General features: G+C 36.5%; 1 protein-coding gene across 2 annotated transcripts; it reads left to right on the forward strand.

Moving 5' to 3' along the window:
* Window positions 1–5,385: 5,385 nt before the first annotated feature.
* On the forward strand, window positions 5,386–12,555 carry LOC121411477. Of its 2 annotated transcripts, none has more exons than XM_041604249.1 (2): window positions 5,386–5,713; window positions 7,138–12,555. In XM_041604249.1, exon 2 carries the CDS (start codon window positions 7,176–7,178, stop codon window positions 8,082–8,084), a length of 909 nt encoding a protein of 302 aa, XP_041460183.1. In that variant the 5' UTR covers window positions 5,386–5,713; window positions 7,138–7,175; the 3' UTR covers window positions 8,085–12,555. The 2 variants fall into 2 exon arrangements, with proteins under 2 accessions (XP_041460183.1, XP_041460177.1); XM_041604243.1 differs by having other exon boundaries at window positions 5,386–5,595.
* The last annotated feature ends 8,125 nt before the right edge of the window (window positions 12,556–20,680 follow it).

Consider the following 20,680-nt stretch of genomic DNA (forward strand, 5'->3'; position numbering starts at 1 on the left):
ATCAATGACTAGATAATTTAATTCCCTTTAAAATGATACACTACATGATATGATTACGGTTCACATGGAGATGCAGTGCCTTGAAATGTGGGGGCAGTGTCGAAATTCAAAAGTTGTAAAATGACACAATATTGAAAGTCACTGTTCTTTTTTCCGTGGTGATGAGTGAGTTTCTCAGCGGTTTCTTTCAATTGTTTTCATGCACCTTAACATCAACATTAACATGGAATCAAACACATAACAAACAAACATGCATGGGTATTTCAAACCACGACTCAAACCATGTTATCTCACAGAACCATCACTACACCAACCATACCAAAACATACAAATGAAATAGCAGGGGCTTGATTTGAATGGATTTTAATCTCTATTGACACAGACAAAAGAATCTAACCTAACTTGACCCTTAATTTTGGTCGAGACCAAAATTTGGACGCGGATATTGAATTCTTGACACCTTCGGGACCCTGTCCTGACGATGTCCTGATGATGTCCTGCCCTTCCTAAACACTTCCGCGTCTTCCGGAAACCATCCGCAATCAGGTCAGCTTCAAGAAGGAAAGAAGAAGCCATGCGGAATGTTTCAGGAACATGCGGATTGGAATAAGAAGGCAAGCGGACAGTTTCAGGACCGTGCGGACAGGAATAAGAAGGCAAGCGGACTGTTTCAGGAACGTTCGGACTGGAATAGGAAGGCAAGCGGAGTGATTCAGGAATGTGTGGATCCAATGCTAATATGTATGGAACGAGTACAGAAGTTGCAAAAGCCATTTGTGGTCCGTGCACTAGATGGGGCAACGGGATAATACAAGACAAGAAAATTACAAAAAGTAAAGAAGTACGGGGTCAAGGGGCCTAATTAGTATATCAATAAACAAACCTGAGAACCTAATATTTTAAGCCGTGTTTTAAACATATTACGCGAGCGCGAAGCACGAGTTGATTCTTTTTTTTTTGGTGGGGGGGGGGGGTTACAGACTTGAAGGAGGAATATTTCAAGCATTTTCTACTGATCTGAAAAGTGGACTTTTCAAATATTTCTTGCAATAGTTAAGCTGGCAATGATGCGAGCAGATTATTTTGTTCTGTACTGAACATGAAGAGATGTTTCATGCAACGTTTGATTATGAACTAGATTATTTTAATGTACTCGACTGAAAACATGGACCGTATAGGCAGCGCTTGACTTTACAAACAGGAAAAATATCATAACAAAATTAATAATACAGGTGTAGATTTCAAACAGAAATTCAAGTTTATATTCCTATTAGATTCCAAGCACTTTGTTTGATCATGAATAAGGTGTCATCAATAAGAAATAACAATAATAAATGAGAGCAAGTTTATAAATATCACTTTTCTCAGAACGGCTCAAAACGATTTACAGCAGGGGCAAAACGATTTACCCCAGGATTTCAATCCCGCATGAAAAGTGCACAATTTCCACACCCTGGGAAGCATTCCTTGCATTCATCCCAGCCTCAAAATGGCGCTGGCAAACTCAAGCATACAATAACTTTCGCTTCCAACCGGGTACCCATTTAGCACCTGGGTGGAGAGTGGCAAGGTATGCAATACGTCTTGCCAAAGGACGGTTTAGACCGCCGTGAGAATCGAACACACGACTCTCCGTTTACAAGGCGGGAGTCAGAACCACTACACCACGACTCTTTACAAAAAACTAGGCCTTCCTGAAAAAAGTCGTACACAGAGCATTTTTCTCATAAACGTAGAATATGAGCACGAACTTACTTCTTTCAAACATTAAGGACGAAATATAAAAGTCGAAAAGACCTAAGTATTTTTCGTAAAAAATTAACACAATCTTCTTATGATTAAACTATTGAAAGTATGAACCGCGAAATGGACCATTAATCACAAATTGACCTAGCTGAAAAGCTGATATTCTCCCCGTCTGCAGGTCTGTCAATTTCTTCACTCTTCTTCCCTTTTCCCCTCTTATTTGGTTACTCCATTTTTCCTATTTTTACGCAGTCAATAAGGCGTATAGCGATCGCATTCGACCTCCTGGAATTGCCCATTTACATTTTCTTTCTTAGTCTATTTCAATTGGTACAATATGAGGCAAAGGCGATTACACACTGGATTCACATTTTCGTCGAAAAATTAAAACTGATATTTCTAATCTTACACATTCATATTCTCGACCAATTATTTTCTGTTCATTATCGCGATTCTTTTTCCTCCTTGATTCTATTTCACCTTATTTCATTCATCTCCTTTGTTTATTCCTATTTCTTTTGTGCTGTTTGTATATCTCTTTAATACTGGGAGGGGTAAGCCGTATCAGCCGTATCAGCACGGCACCCCTTTTTCTTTTCCACCATATCATTCTTTAAGTTTCCCTTTCCATTTCACTTATTTTTCTTCTGTTTATATTTTTTTAAAGGGGGGAGCAAGACCACCTCACCCCTTGATCCGCATGTGCCTGTCGAATGCAATTTGCATCCTAACTTCCTGTTTTTATTCCTCTTTTGTAATATATGTATTAATTTGTAGAAAAATTGTAAGAAAGTAATGTTATAAAGAGAGCCCCGACTTTGCTTTTTAAAGTTACCTTAATGGAAAAAAAATCAAGATCCGAGATAATTTATTGTTATGTATAAAAATGCACAAAATTTGCTTTCAAAAAGTGAATACTACTTTACACCGCTAACACACTTTCCTTTATCCTACATATTTCAACTATCAAATAATGCGAGCGAGAAGCGCGAGCTGAACATTTTTTTTACACTCCGACCTAAATACTGGGCATTCTAAGCACCTTTTAAAAGCATAAACATGGTGTACACTTGGTGTAAATCTTGTTTTGTAAATCAGGAAAAGGATGGATAATTGGATAGATGGATGATATTCCTACACTAATAATAATATTTGGTAATCTGATCTGAAACTGGCACAAGATTCGTTTCTTTATTCCTTACGAATTGGATATGGATCGCGCTTAATAAATGATGCGAGTGCGAAGCTCAAGTTTATATTTTTATCATTACATATATTTTGAGTTGCGTCCGGGTCATTTTAAGAAAATTTTTTGTCTTCATATGACTATGATGACTATCTTCCTAAGCGAGAGATGAAACTTTTAGATATTCCATTCTGGAAAAAAATGGACAATGGTTATTAGGAAATCATGAAAATATTATTATATTACTTATTAATCTAATAAGCCCAATGAGGGCGCGAAATTGATATTAAGGTCAGATAACTGGACATTTTGTAATCATGAATAGGATGCATGGGTTGATATATTTTTAACAAAAATAATGCGAGCGCAAATTGCGAGCCAAAAATTTGATAAACTGTCATGAAAGAGGAGTTTATAATAATTTGTTACAATTGATACAGGTAAACATAACTCCCCAATCAAAATGCAAGCGAGCAGCTTTAGCTGATAATATTCACAATCAGACCGTCCTAAAAAGGGAAATTTTTCAAAAAATTATGGAATACACGCCAAGAATAGTTATTTGACAAATCAAATAATGCTAGCGCGCAGCGCTAGCGGAAAATGTTCATATTTAGACCATAAAATATAGTTATTTTACAGAAAACTATAAAATCTATATGTAAATCAAAGAAATTGAAAACTTAATGTCCGAGAAATGTTTTGTATATTTACTTAAAAACTTGATATTTTAAGCTCAATATAAGTCTATTTAGCAAGTTATGTATCTCATAGATTAGGCAATGCGAACACAAAGCGTGAGCGAAAATTTAACTTAGTGACATGAAATCCCCCCCATCTTATTTAATTCACTCGTCTTTCTCCTCCTGTTTTTCCTCTTTATTTTCTCTTCTCTTTTCCCTTCTCAGTGGTTCATTTCCCTCTCTTTCCATTTTTCTTTTTTGCTCGTTCCAAATATTGGGGAGGGGGGGGGGGTATTTGATATCAAATCCCCCCTTTCCAAAAAGTGAGGGGACGCGTCGCCCCTGTCCCCCTGGGATGTCCGCCAATGTATGCAACTTGATTTGAAATAAAAAAAATCCTATAAAGTCTTTGTAGTCGAAGAAAACCCAAATAACACCCCTAAATTCATTTAAAAAATATATGAACGATAATTTTCATGGAGTTTTGGCAAGTTGTCCGATTGTCCTAGTCCTTGAATTTACCACTCGTGACGCTGTCCTAAATGTCTCCGGTTCTATCCTAATACGATCTGCATGCTGTCCGCACCGAACGCCGACAAATTTATTTAGATAATCTTGTCCTATGACCATGACAGTCCCAGGCTGTCCTACGACAATACACAGACAGTCCTGGTCGTGTCCTAGGACAAGATCATTTGCATAATCTTTTACGGAATTTGGTTGCGGACAGCATGCCGAAATGACAAAAGTTGCTTCCGCAACCCTTCCTGGTCTTGTCCGCGCCCTAGTGGAAAAACGCCTTAATTCATGACTATTTCTACTTGTTTTGCAGCTTTTCAATTCAGACCTAATCCAACACTTTTGAATCCTGCTCTTTTCGTGATGGCGTGATCATAACAAGCATGGTATCATTTTTAAGAGAATTAAATGATCTTTTGAATGATATCAATTATGCATTGAGTAAAATTGGGAGTTGGGAGAAATTAATGGCCAAACTCAGATTTTCAAACCTTTTTTGCTCGTTTTGCATCTTTTCAATTCAGACCTCATCCAACATTTGTGAATCCTGCTCTTTTTGTGATGACATGATCATAACAAGCATGGTATCATGTTAAAGGGAATTAAATGATCGTTCGAATGATTTAAAATGTGCATTGTTTAAAATTGGGAGTTGGAAGAAATTAATGGCCAAACTCAGATTTCCAAACTTTTTTGAGGGGTTTATAATATATATATAGCCGGGGGGGGGGGGGGGAGACTAAAGTGATCCCGGATATTAAGTTTATGAACGTTCCTAGGCAATGATCTCTTATATCAGAAGGTATTGAATCCCACCATGGACCTATTTATGATAAACCTTAGGGTCTACGTCTTGAGAATTTATGAAAAAGGGAGATTACTAGTATTCATTTTACGAACACTTTGACTCGAAAAGATGTGAGCAGGTGACACGGAAGAGACATTTGTTACAAGATTAATAGCAATGTAAGCCGGTTGTAATGACATTTGTGGGTGGTATTAACAGAGGGGCACTTGTTACCAGAGCTAATGCCATGGAATCGTAATGAAAATACGCAGTTTTATAAACGTTCAGAGTAGGGAGGGAAGTATATACGTTTGCCTTTCTATCGTCACTGGGAAGCGAATTTGAATGGATTCCAAATATTGGATAGGCCTAACCGATTGTTAACAAAATTCTTACCAAATTCTGAACAGAATAATGGAGCGAGCTTCATGCTTTATTCAACTTGGCTATGCCTCGCTGCACGTACACGTCCTGAGGTGCGTCCGTTTGGTATAGGTCCTGTATGTTCCAATCTGCCAACAACAGAAATTTGCTGTGTGAGAAATAATTTAATTTTCACGTTTGGATTTTTATTCGATATAAATACATGGTTGGACGATGTGATGTCTCCGAATGAATGCTGTGTAATATTCTAATCTCTTTGAGAGGGTTGAAGTATCCAATTTCTATATTCTGTGAGTATCCTGTTTTACGTGTCCGTAATTTTGGCATCATGACTCAGGATCCTCAAAATCGTTATAGGGAGTAACACTACCGGACGCTTTGCGTTTGAATCGATCATTCTAGCTAGATGTAAGTTTTTAAGATGCTGTACTAGGTTTTATAATTCTGATTGAGTTGATGTTTTATTGTACGCATTGTGATAACAATTTTCCAATCATCCTCGTTTCTCATTATGATCACTATCACAGGGGCCGATCCAGAATCGGGGGGGGGGGGGGGGGGGGTGTTACTTTAAAAGAAATGAAAACAAAAATAGGTAATCAGCACTTAAAAATGTTATTTTCTGGTGAAGATGTCAAGTATGAAGGTTGCTTGGATCCGCAACTGTTTATATATATATATATATCATTCGACATTTTCACAATTTATAGCATGATGAAATAAAAATCACCACTTTAATTCATAATTAATTATCCTTCGGGAGATTTGCTCGCCGGCATGCTAGCGAAAATTGGGGGAAAGGCAATTGTTCATGAGATGTAAGATATCTGATGACTACAAACCGATAAACTCCAATTCTTGAGAGACACATGCACTGTCCCGCATCTAAGGCATGTATGGGCTTGATCATAAGAAACATTTTGATTTCGGCCGTTGACTTTTCTTTTCCAGCGTCTTTTCTTCACGAAGGCATTGTCTTTCTTCAAAAGAGGTAGATGATTTCTTAATGCGTTAACTTCATGCATTCTGGGTTTTTTTTTCGCGGGATCCTTTCATGAGTCATGATGTACTTTGCACAAAATGTACGTGGTCTTTGAAGCGTTCACGATGTGCTCCGCTCTTTAGCGTTCCAGAGCATAGTTTCCCAAATACCTGAAATAGCAGGATTTTCGGAAGTCTGTTTCTCCATCTTGCAGACATATCCATTCCAGCTTATAATACTACTTTACGATCGCTGTATGACCTATTTTTATACATAGCAATAAGTTCGTAGGTCGTTCGTAAAGGTATTTTGTGACCGTAGCATTAGCTATAATCTAGACCTCCTTGTCAAGTCTAGCATCATTTGGGATACATGAAATTGTGAAGTGATCAACAGCGTTTAATTCTTTGTCCTCAATAGATATGACTAGCTAGATTAGACTTCTTAAGGTGCTATATAGTTGAAAAATTACCTCCGTATTCTTCATGCTGAAAGGCAGATAAATATAAAATATATTAAACTACCGAACAACCATTGCTATTATCATAATTTACCCCAACACAATTAAATTAAGCATTGATCATAATAAAAATAACTTCATATTCACCAGGTTAGCCACTTCAGTTCCGAAAACCGTTTTCCCAGTAGGCCCTCCTTAAAATTATAATACCATTATTACCCCGGCTTAGGCCGGCATGCCTAGGCCCTCAAGTATTCGATGCATTTCTTCCTAGTGGCAAATGTAGATAAACCCCTTGCCAAAGCATTTATTATGGAGTAAAAATAAGTGGATATACAAAATAAAACTACAAAAAAGATATGATCGCAGTACATTTCTTTTCTTTTACAGGTTCAACAAAGACATCAAAACAGGTAAGGAATTAGACGATGGCACCGACCGATGAACATTACATCACAGCAGAAGAAGCATACAGTTTCCTGGACAATGTTCTGCATATGGAATCTGCACAAGCACGCATCAAGGGGGATAAGATCATTTTCCTTGGAGAGTTCATCCAAAGTATGCAACATTACATTCCCTTTCAGACCATCAAAGGAATCGCGATTCCTGATGGGAAACGTCGGTTACCACCAGCAGCTGACATCAAGGCTGATATCGTTTCTAAACTGGGAGGCGTATGTTATCAAATCAACATATTCTGCTGGATGCTGTTGCGCGCCATTGAGTTCGATGCTCAGTTGGTGACAGCAGATGGATTCCGTTTGAAAGACGCTCACGTTGGTGTCGTCATCAATGGCCTAACTGGTAAGAGTTCCAAGCATTTGATGGAGGTCGGGTCAAGCTATCCTTCTCGGCGACTAATTCCTCTAGATTTTGAAGACTATTCACCGGAATATTCTGATTCCTTTTTGAAATACCGGTTTGTTCGTCAGGGGGAAGGCACAATAATATTCCAGCATAAACTAAACACAGTATCATCGTTGGCACGCAAGTTTCCAGAATACATTAAGGGTGAGTGGTTTTCTTTTCTCTTCTACTATACCGAACATTATGTGAGTATACCCTATTTCAACACTCCAATGACTAATATCATGACTGTAGTCAATGAAGAAGACTTCGTTCTTACAAGCTTGCGTTGCACAGCCTACCCAAACGGTCGTCTTGTGTGCATCAAAGATTCCAAACTCATGCTGGAGGATGAAGAGCAACAGGTGCAGTATTCTCTCTTCCGGTCACGTGACGAGTTTCTAGAAGCTTTCCAGTGTTACTTCCCTCAATTTCCGGAGAGTATGATCAAAGCAGCTATGAATAATGTACGATTCAAATTGCCATAAAACATGTAAAAAGCAGTATCTACGAGCTCATAATAATAAATCTAATTGTTTGCATCCAATATTATGTATAATACACAAGGGTGGTGGCAGACTTACTTCTCAGACGCTTTTTGGAACATTGAGAATCTATTGAAAATGCCCTTCAAATCACATGAATAGATAAGAGGCCATTGTCGAAAGTTGGTGGCCCGGGGCAGCTCATCATGTCAAGATTCTGATCGGAAAAGCAAGTGCAGATATGTCGAGTCCAAGACGGTACCGATTTTTGACAAAGGCAGTATGTTATGGAGGGGTTTTGCCAAAAGGTTATCAGTGTTAAAGGAAGCGTCTGCGAAGTTATTGATAAAACGCCCTAATTGTCTGGCCGTGCAGAATTCCTTCAATCAGTCAATTTGAAAATGCAACTCTTCTAGATGAAGTAGAGTGCCTGTAAGGGAGAGTAGCAGACCTGGAAGCGACATCTGAAGAGGCCGAGCAGTACTCGCGACAAAACTGCCTGGTATTTAGCGGTGTGCCTGAATTCAGTAATGAGAATACAGACGAAAAGATTGTTGAAATATGTGAGCAGAATCTCGGGACAGAAACGTCCGACATTCTGTCGGACGTTTCTGTCTCTTGGCACTGGATAGCATAGACAATGTGCTCCACCCGTGGTAACCACAGAGAAAGCCCTTCACCCGCGACGCAAAGTGAGAACAATCTTCCTCGACCGACGGAACAGGGGCGTCGCTTCGGTGTCTTTATCCCTTACGTCAGTGGACTTTCAGAGAAAATTCGGAGGATCCTGTCGTCTTACCGCATCCCGGTGGATTTCAAACCGACTAACACACTTAGGCAGAAATTGGTTCACCCGAAGGATAAAGTTCCTAAAAGACAAGAAAAACAACAGTGTCTATGCTATCCTGTGCCAAGAGACAGGTTGCAGCGCTAATTATATTGGTGAAACCAAACAACCCCTCTCCAAGCGTTTGTATCAACATCGCAGACCAGGCGCATCGGGATACGATTCTGCCGCATACTCCCACCTGAACACGTCTAAACACAACTTCAAAAATAAAGACGTGCTCATCCTAGACAAAGAACCTAGGTGGTTTGAGAGGGGGGTCCGTGAGGCAGTCTACGTCAACGCAGAGAACCAATCTCTCAACACAGGAGAGGATTACGAAATAACCTCTCTCGGATTTACAATCCTGTAATCCAAAAAAAAATCCTCGACGGCTCTAAGACAACATCGACGGTGCTTCGGCGCCAATCGGCAACGACGATTTCCCGCCAATTCAGAAGAGCTGAAGAAGCGACCCGGATCGGACGTGAAACTGTCCTCTGTTTCAATCAAAGTAAGTCCAGATGAATAGATTTATTTTTTCCATCGTAATTTGACTTTTCCTGGATGAATCAAATCATACATCAATTTAAATACATGAATGTATAATTGCTTTTAAGATTCTATATAACAATTACGTTAACCCGAATGTGAATTTAAATTCCGTGAAATAAAAAAAAGATTACGTTTTTAAAGCTTTGTCAAACATTGATTGTTCAAAGGCTGTGGGAGTAAATGGCATACATCCCAAGCTTCTCAAACTGGCTGCTCCTTTTTTAGTAGAACAATTGGTACATTTATACAATATGACATCGCGAACATGTACTGTTCCAAAAGATTCAAATAAGGCAAGTACCACTTCAATACATAAATGAGGATCATAATGATGTCGACAATTTTAGACCGATATCTGTTCTACCTGCCTTGTCTAAAATATTAGAAAGAGCAATCCACAATTAACTTTATGTGCACTTGAATGAACACAAACTGCTAACGAATTCCCAGTCAGGTTTTTGACCTTTGTATTCTACTACTACATGTCTAACTGACATTATATTTGTTTGATAAAATGGATCAGGGGCGAATTATCGGAGTTATTTTTCCCAATTTACGTAAAGCGTTTGATGTTGCACCACACAATTTCATTCTTGGAAAACTGAAGTATTATGGAATTAAGGGTAACGGATATGATTAGATAAAAACATATTCAACAGACAAGAGTTTGTCGAAGTAAATAATTGTATCAGTGAAAGTGTAAAAGTTAGATCAGGCGTCCCACAGGTATCCATATTGGGTCCATTAATATTTTCATCAATGATGTAACTTGAATTTGAACGTTAATTCCAAAATGTATTTTATTGCAGATAATACTGCTCTTTTTTGTCATGAAGTATTATCTAAGGAGGTTAAACAAATCTGCAAGTGATTTTGATATCTGTAATTGGCTGTACCTTAACGGTATGTATTTGATTAAAAAAAAGACAAAAGTCATAGCTTTTGGTCATAGGAAAATATTGAGAAATGATGCTTTGATAAAATATAGAAATGAACCCAAAGAAAATTATAATCAAATACTTGGGTGTAACAGTTCACTCTGGTATGACGTGGGGAAAACATGTATCTAGTATCATTGTTAAAATTCATCATACGATAGGTTGTATAAAGAGAATCAAACAATCCCTTCCGCCTAGGATTATTAAGAATTCATATTTTACTATGATTTTACCTTACAATGATTATTGTAGTACACACTGGGGAAGATGTAAAAAAAAATTGAATACAAAAACTGCAAAATAAGTATGCCCGAATAATTTTGAATAAGGAATATCTTAATCCCCAACATTAACTGTTGTTTACACTCAAAATGGCTAAACAGTGCAGGAACGTATCAAAATTGTAGTCTTGCTTTCAAAGTACAAAGCGAATTACCACCAGCCTATCTTGAACGGCTCGTGTGGTCCAGTGGTTAGAGCATTGGACTCACAATCAAAAGGTTGTGAGTTCGAATCCCCACTCTGCCATTGTCTCCACTTTGATAACGTCAGCCATTATGACCTAGTTATAAAAATGTTTCCTAGGTAATTGGTTATATACCAAAATGTCCTGTCGAGTTCTTACGGACCTTTCCATATACAGAAACAAAAACAGAAACCACTTATCTGCAAACGTAATGCAACTTATAAAACACGATATTCTGAACGATGTCCCCTGTCCAAGAATGGATTATAGAAGAAATTGTTTTGAATATGTTGCTTCCGTCTTATTTGATTTGCTCCCTTCTTATTTAATTCGCTCCGGCTTGTGATATGCAAAAATGCACGTCCATCCATGCGTTAGAAACACTGTGAATCATTAAGATTCTGTGATACATGTAATTACACTGAATAACTTGATATAATGATTACATGATACTTGTTAATGCACTCTATATGTATAATGTATTCTGTTTTACTGAATTATACGTTACATACATTAAATTGCTATTATGATGATTTATTTCTTAAATTGCAGGGCGCCTTTAGAAAGCAGTTTTGCATAACTGAACAGGCCTACCCTGCAGTATAAAATAAAGAAAACCAACGAATAAATAAATAAACTTTACCAAATGCCAAGCAGTTCATCCAGGTGCATCAAATGCCTACATATTTTGTGTTACATGTAATGATTTGCATCTCTGTAATTCAAGTACCGGGATTTTCTATTTGCAAGTTTCATAAACTTGATAACGCACCTAATTTGTATTTTCTGTGTCTAAAGTAGCATGCATGTCTTAACATGCAGTGATGACGGAGGACCTAGAAATTGTAATGGTTGCATCATGTTCATGACAATGTAGAATAGCAACTGCATGATAGAATTGTTGAATGAACAGAGACAGTGGTGGTACTGAGGACGGGTAGGTGGCGCTTAAAATCTGTCATAAATCATAACAATTCCTTTTAAATAATTAAAAAGTCTACAGATATTTAATTACTCTTTACAATTCGCACATTCGAAAAGAAAGTTTAGTTCAGTTAAAACTTAATTACTTTCAAAAATCAAATGTAGAAGTTTCCTTTTGATATTCTATACTAGATAATTTTGTTTCTTTACATAACCTTTTATTTATTATCCCAGTTCTGTGGCATTGGATCTCGCATTATTTCTAATTTAGTTTACAATGAAACTGTGAATGATATGTCTTTTTTAGAGCACTTGCCTTCCTTATCAGCTAAACGAAAGTGTTACAGAAAAAGAGGTTTGCATTCTTTTACTCGCCAGACTGATCTCCTCCCAAAGGATCTTATTTTAGATCTTTGACTGAATCTAGAGTTGAAGAGTTAATGGAAAATGTTAATCATTCATTTGGAGACAGACGTTGAAATTTATAAGCTGACAGTTAATCAATCATGTTAACAGACACGTCTAAAATAGACATGATTTTAAATTAGGACTTACGTGACGTCATACGACAGCCAATAGAGATTGTACGATATCTTAGTGTTACCAACGGCCTAGTTTTATAGGGGCCTAGTTAGGCTAATGTTGCCAGAAATCGGAGGCGGCAAACCTGTAACCGAATTTTATGTCCCATATGATTTCTGGCACTCCTCCTCTTATTCCCCTTTCTTATTTATTCATCTTATCACATATCTATTTAAAGGACAAGACCACCCCAAAACAAATTGATTCGAATAAAAAGAGAGAAAAAAAATCAAAATTTGATGTAAAATAAGAAAGTTATGGCATTTTTAGGTTTTCGCTTAGTTTCATAAAACAGTTATATGCACATCCTGGTCGGTATACAAAAATGAGGACACTGATGATGTCATCTACTCACTATTACTTGTGTATTTTATTTCATGAAATAAGAAATATTCTAATTTTTTTCTCATTGTCAAGTGGAACAAAGACAATTTCCTCCCTGAACATGTGGAATTAGCATTATTTCAATACTATATGGTTCAGTCAAGTTGGCCCTTGTTGTCAAATCTGTAAAAAAAGGAAATGTTGTATAATTCAAACAATAGGAAACAAAAGAAAAAGTGAGTGGGAAACATCATCGACTGCCTCATTTGCATGTGAGTTGTGCATTCAACTGCTTTGTGAAAAATAAGCGAAACTTGAAAATATTTTTTTGAATATTTTACATCCGACTTTGATAAAATTTTAAGCATTATGCTAATTAGATTTTTCTCTATTTATTCAAATTGATATTTTGCTGAGGTAGACATGACCTCTAATTAAGACCTGTGAGCTTATCATTCAATCTCTATGTATATCATTGAACACCACCGAACGATTGAGTGATGGTCATAATTTGACTTGCAATTTTTAGTTCAATAGTACGGGAATTGCCATATCATTACCCTGAATCCTTGATGCTGGTTATCAGAAAAAAGGGGAATTCCCAACCTTCTCATCTTGAATGTGATCGTTTTTTGTGATCTCCTTTTTCAAAAATTTTAAGCTGTATCTATATATTAGTTAAAAAAAGAGTGACAATTTAGAACACTGATAGTATACCATAGACACCAATAGATTGATATAGATAAATAGAGAGGGAGAGAGAGAGAGAGGGAGAGGGGAGAGATGGTAACTTGTATGAATATAAAGCTGATGGTTGTAAAATTACAGTTAGCTTGAGTCACAATTATCATTGCATAATGGCCGGTAGCGGTGGTGGTGGTGGAGGGGGGGGGGGGGGGTCCGTTAAAATATGTATTTCTTAAATCATTAAATTTCTAACCTCAAATAAAATGGTTAAGTATCTTTACCCCCCCCAAAAAAGAAAACTGTATTAGTGACTTATCATACAAATATCGATTATTATTTATTGGTAATAATCAAGAAATCGTGCACTGTTATCACGGTGAGTAAAACTCCGTCCTTTTAAATGTTGCCACAGTCAGCCACTGGTTAGTTACGGTAACATGTAGATGAGTGAAAGATAAAAAGAAAAATAATCTTTACAAGCCTGTATAATCTTGAAACGCAAGAATAGAGTACCGAAGTATGACGTCACTGTCATATAACAACGAACCAGTTGGTTCTAAACAGAGTCGTAGCTGACGATCGTCTTTACACATTTGTTTTTGCAAATATTTCCATCATTCTGAGATTGCAAGCGATAAAATTCCGTTAGCAGCCATTTTCTCCTGTGAGAAACACGCTCCGGGTTCATTTTGTTTAGAACCAGGCCGCCATGACACCAAGGCAACTGACGTCATCGCTTCGGTACTCTGTATACAAACCCAATCACATTTTGACACAAACATGAAACAAAGTTACTTTTTGGCTTTATTCAAAATGTAGCCATCATTTGAATCGTATTAACTACGATGGCACGATCAATATTTATTCTTCCTTACCGACAAATCACAAGGCGGTTCTTGAATTATATTCCTGTGAAGAAATTCTTGCAGATGGGAAGTGTTTATTTCTAATTGTGAAATCGATATTATCAGGTTTCCAATGAAGATAGTGCCTTTGGTTATAAGAAGTTCAAGATCGAGAGTCAGAGTAAGGAAAGAGAATGAGGAGTTTGATAAAGAGGATAGTAAAAGTAAAATTAAGATAAAGAGAAATACCACTTTACATGTAGGTAGAAAGGGAGAGAGGGAGAGAAGACAGAAAGAGAGTAACTGAGAGAGAGAGAGAGAGACAGACAGAGAGAGAGTTGGGGATATAGACGAGAATAACGATAAAGAGAGGTAGTTTTTAGATTATACGTCAAAACGTTTTTAATGAAATAGCAGAATAATGATGGAGATCGTAGCATAAAGGTCGAATTGCAAAAAAACAACTCAGATAGAGATCATTTAGGTCAATCAAGGATGATTCTGGGTCACGAGTATGAAATAAAGAAAAAGGAAAGTAAAAATGGATTATGTATTCAGGTTCTTTAAAGGGATTAGAAAGATACAGTGATTGATGCCTGCTGAAGCATTCTATCGCTTTAAATCACGCCGGTAAGTAATGAGAAATGGAGCAATCATTCATGCACAATCATAAAGATTGTCATCTGTCTTTATGATCTGGTAATCGTGGAATCTTGGTGCTCTTCTTGACCAGGCCAAGGATGGGATGTTTTGAAGACGGACTGGGTTGGTAATGAAAAGCGACTAACACTCATGAAGATAAACACACCCACAAGTCGCCAGGATATTGGCGCAACAGGAAGTGCAAATATCCGGGCCTTGGAGAGGGGAGGGATAATACCTTATTGGTAGTCATGGGGGTTTAGAGATTGATAGTGAAAACAATCAAAAGAGACTCAAAACAAATAAGAATCAACTGAAGTGATTGAAATAAATTCAAGTGAAATGCAGTATTTTATTCCACTATCAAGACCCACATAATTTCAAAAAAAAATTCAAAAGAGAGTTATCTATTATATTTATCTAAAAATAAAATATAAGATACTTCGAAGATGTCAATGAATTTATATCAAGATACGGTGCCACTGATATAGTCCCAAGCATCTCGCTTCATCTTCTGAAAATATACATAATTTGCCAAATTTGACTGTTCAATTGCCTTCGTGGAATACCTAATAACTACTTTGAATCTCTCATCTGATAATCTCTCGATGTCATAATACATTTATTCACCTGAACTTTCTACTGTAGATTTGAACGTTGTTCGTATCAATTGGTCTCACTGAAAATAAATGATATAGAATATTTTACCTATGTCGTTCATCAGCTTTTATTTGCTTATAATATAATCTTAGTACATTTCAACAAAGTTTCTATCAAAATTAGATCACATATCTACTGAGGAAATGATCTATATTTTATAGTCCCTTCAAAACGCATCACCTATCACCCATATAATAGTTCAATTAAATTGGATACATATCTCGGCTTTCTACTGGAGATATGAACACATTGGTACATTGTAGTTATCATCTGGTTAAATGCATTATTGGAGATTATTTCTGTTGTAACCCTTACACCACCAACCTGTACCAACTAAATATATAACATTATTATCATAAATTTTTTTTAAACCTTATTAATACTCCAGTTTTGACGGAAAGTATTGAACATGCATGTTTTGATTTGATTTATTGTTTTCTTCTGCATCCATAACATTCGTATAATACATTTTTCATAACATAATGAACATAATATGTTAGAATTGTGGGCATGAATCATAAATAAAGAGTACTACAAAAATAATTCCAGACAAAAATGATTAACTATATAATATTCACAATTTGCAGGAGAAGGATTGTCATCATAAGCAGATTGCTTGAAAAAAAATGACAATCCCAAACTTATACTAATTGAATTTATTGATACATTTATATATGTTCAAGGATGTTATTCTCTGCTTCCTGAAAGGTCAATGATAATATCTCAGGAACGTGTATCCCTCATCTACATAAACTGCATGGCATATGCAGATAATTGAGAATAGCGATGACAATCAAACGTACAAAATTCACCTGTAATTTGTTCGCATTCTACATATTAATGCATTGACCATTTTCTCTCAAGCCGAATTAGTTTGAATTCAGAATGAGATATTCCCCCCAAAAAATTCTAGTGAAATAGAATAACAACGTTGTATTTAGGTTTGCTGTAATTACAGAACTGTATTTAATTTTGAAGGTACAAGTTCAAGCTTAGGTTTCAGAATGAATATTATTAAATAAACGAATTAAATGGTTGTGTATAAGCTTTAGGGATCATGATGTCCTCGGTGCTACGATGTGGAAAATATTACGGATCCTATATCTTGATCTGTTTTGTCTTGCAAAATCACACATGCCTCTTTAAAATGTCGGTGTATTATACATATATTTTCCCAAGCATATCAGTAGCGTAAGAAAACTAAAAATACCAAGTTTCCTGCTCTTATTGTTGAAGTTTACTTTTAAATTAGTTGACAAATTTGTCTTAGAATGTGTATATGACTGTAGCTCATCTCATGTACACGTTCTTAGTATATCCGACATATCGAAATATAAATGTGAATTAAGGCATATTTATAGTAAATAAGTTCATATACCATGAAAATTGTCCTCAGAAGAGCTACAAGCAAATGAATACGTCAGTAGGCCTATACACTCCGCGAAGTACAAATAATAATTCTCCTAGTACTTTTGTAAGGCCCTAGCTTGTGTATTACATATCGTTACCTGTACCGGTTGGCATTTTTACTTCCATCTCATATATTTGTGGACCAGCATGGAGAGTTTCAATCCTTCGTAATCTTTAATTATAAAGGGTAATCTCCCAGCAATTGCACCGACTCAAATAAAACCGACAGTTGAATTATTCATGAAATATCATAGCTTCTTGTAACCTATCAATTATGTATCCTTGGTTCGGTTTCCTTTCCCGAAGGCAGGTCCACTCAGGGCCCTGGGAGCGAGTTTTAACAGGTTGGGGGGGGGGGGGGTGCTGGTGTAAATTTGGCCCCCCCAAAAAAGAGTTTACTACAAAATGAAAATCAATTTGGTCAAGAAAATTTGACAAGCAAATAAAACAAAGTTTCAATAAAAGATGAAGGCTTATTTTGCTCACGCAAATTTCGATAAGCCGCCCCCCAAAAAAAAGTTGAGGGGGGGGGGTCGATACAAAGTGATACTAAATTATAATTATATTTCTGCCCTTTGGCATACCATGGACCCTACCACAAGATTTTCAGTGGTCAGGGGGTGCTGCCTATGGGGAATACTACACGCAGCATTCCCAACACCTCCGCTTACGAGCGGCAATGTCGACTTAAAGTGGATAAGGAAAAAGAATATTCTAAAGGTGATTGATGACATCGACGATATTCATGATTACCACGAGCAAAGGTAAAGGTCATTGAAACTGTCAAATCCATTTTAAAGACAGATGTGAGTCCGTTCATTAGAAGTACATGTACATTCTTCCAAAATGGTAAGGGGTGGGGTCTGAATACCTCTCAAATAGGATACAAAAGTCGAATGAAAAATAATTTTAAACATTTATTCGTATTCACTTTGGAAATTCTGGCATGGTCAAGAGGTGTCACGGGCTGGAAAATAAAACAAGAATTTTATATTCTTTATTAAAACTGTATGAATGTTGAGATGAAATAAATTTTGAGTAAAAGGCTTTAGCGTGATTATGTCTTCTCTTTCTTTGCTTTATTTCTTCTTACCTCTTTTCGGTTTTTATTTGCGTTTTCCATAATAAATGTTGTATTGTAAATTGAGTGCCCCTTTAATTCAAAGCTGATAATATAGCAACAGTTTAAGGCTAACAAGGGTAGCCATGAGGCGGTTGTGCCGAATGCAGGTGGTGAGTATTGATCGCTATTCGATAGTCTGCCCACTTTCAATAGTTGAGATTTAACCATAATGCTTATTTATGATCCCCAAACAACACCGCTCTTTTTTTCTCGCCCTCACATCCCTCCCCCTCTTCCTCTCTCACTGTCCTTCCTCGCTCGTCTTTTCTTAAGTCCCTAACTGGATTAAAGTCTATTTGTGGTAACAGGCAGCTAAAATAGTGAAAAAATATTTCCTTCTTTCTTCTTTCTTGAGTATTTATTCATTTTTTTTCACTCAAATACCACTGATATACAGATGGGGGAGGGGGGGGGGGGGTTAGTGGCAATTCCCTAAAATGTTCCACGAAAAAAGGAAATGAAGGGGGGTAAAATACGTCATGTACTGAAAATTATGTCAACGTTTATCAGAAAATTTAAACTTTAATTCAAGAAACGCAAAATGTTTATTTCCTCGCAATTTTTGAGAAATTATGCCACGCGAGCCATTATGAATTCCGTTATTTATGTGGATCATTACACCACTGCTAAATACGCTGTAATACAGCATCTATCATCTTTTATTATTATCAACAAGCATTTTTTTCTAACAATTTACTATTTACAATAATATATCGTCGTTTCGGCAGCAATCGAAATTTAGGAAAATCTCGAACTGTTGTTAACTCACATGGCAACCATCATGTAATGCAATTTTACCGACCTTTTTATGATTCACTTCATTATTTACTGGTATAATTAGAAAGGAACTGTAATTTTCTACTCGGGATTTTAAACCGAACCTGCCTGTTGTTTGAATCGAATAGCTTACACTCTACCACGTCTATCTACAAATAAAATATAAGACACTTCGAAGATGTCAATGAATTTATATCAAGATATGGTGCCACTGATATAGTTCAAAGCATCTCGCTTTATCTTCTAAAAATATAGATAATTTGCCAAATTTGACTGTTTAATTTCCTCCATGGAATAGCTTATAACTTCTTTGAATCTCTCATTTGTTAAGCTATCAACGTCATTATACCTTTATTCACCTCGACTTTCTACTGTAGATTAGTACGATGAGGATATAAAATGGTTCATTGATATCAATGAATATAGATCTGTGGCAATATTCTTTGGAGTTGATATCGATTTAGTCGCAATTAAGCGTTATCTAATGTCCATTGGTTTTTGTAGTTTATACCATTCATCAGTCTTTATTTGCTTTTGATATAATCCAAGTACATTTCAAAGATTTTCTTGAATAGAAATCACATATCTACTGAGGAAACGATCTACAGTCATTCAAAACGCATCACCCATCATCCATCCGATAGGTCATGTAAATTGGATACATATCTCCGCTTTCTACTGGAGATATGAACACATTGGTACTTTTTAGTCATCTGGTTAATTGCATTATTTGAGATTATCTCTGTTGTAACCTTCACTACACCAACATAATTCATACTAAAACACTATCATAAACTATTAAAAAAACGTCATTCAGTACACACAATCACGTTCTAGTCAATCTGCTTGTTTTATTTAGATATCTTCCGAAGAAGATGTTTAATTTTTTTATATGGGGGTAGTCTCTCGATATCATTGAATGTATACATCTCCAATATCTTCTGAAGAGTTCAAATTTATATCAAATAATGAAATAATTTCAGGTCTATTCAGGTTTCTTGGTTTATTATTTGGACACACGAGATAATAGAACAATACCAGTGAACACAACCAACATTTTATACATGAGAAACAACTTTCCAAGGCCAGATGGGTGTGCGCTTTCACGGGAATGGATTATTTTTGCTGATCCCAGACTTTGTGTGAACAGCGTTAGAAATGCCTGTAACAGAGACATCTTTTGGGGTAAGCGCGCAGAACCAGCCACAAATTCTTCGACCAAGCTTAGCCTCGAGCAACAGAACTGACTGGCCAGGCAAAGTAAGATAAGAGTTCAAATGTAACATAAGGCATTTCCTAGTGGCATTACACAAATAACGTCTTCTAGTGACGGTTGACCTTGCTTGATTTAAAACAGAATGATATCACATTCATTATCAAGAAAACAAAAGACAACCCCCTTTAGACATGAACCCTATAAGGGTCAAGACAAATAGGGACTTCCCTTTTTATCATATACCTGTGCTACGTACCAACAGTTTTATGGCCAAGACATGTAAAGGTTATTGGGTAGAGAAGGAGATAATCGATATTTGTGCTTAAGTGGTATCGTGCAAAAACACTTTATGACTGTGTAAGATTTGAATATTCTGTCATTTTCTGTTTGCAAAAGTCAAATGGGTTCACTCACCCGGCTTGCATGGCCTGGGGAGCTTTTCATGAAAGAACTTCTGTACTTCTCAGCCAACCAAATTTAAAGAAAGTTGTTAGATTACTGATGCTGATGAAACGCCTTCCGGATTTACATTCCATAGTAAATATGCCTAAAATAGAATCCGAAATAAATGATTTTATAAATTATTTAGTTTGAATATCAATTGATTGATTAATCCACTAAGAA

Source organism: Lytechinus variegatus, chromosome 1 (assembly GCF_018143015.1).
Source record: "Lytechinus variegatus isolate NC3 chromosome 1, Lvar_3.0, whole genome shotgun sequence".
Classification (NCBI taxonomy): Eukaryota; Metazoa; Echinodermata; class Echinoidea; order Temnopleuroida; family Toxopneustidae; genus Lytechinus; species Lytechinus variegatus.

Bases quoted from the DNA above. Each gene is read 5' to 3' on its own strand.
- LOC121411477 (XM_041604249.1), top strand. From the start codon at position 7,176: ATGGCACCGACCGATGAACATTACATCACAGCAGAAGAAGCATACAGT.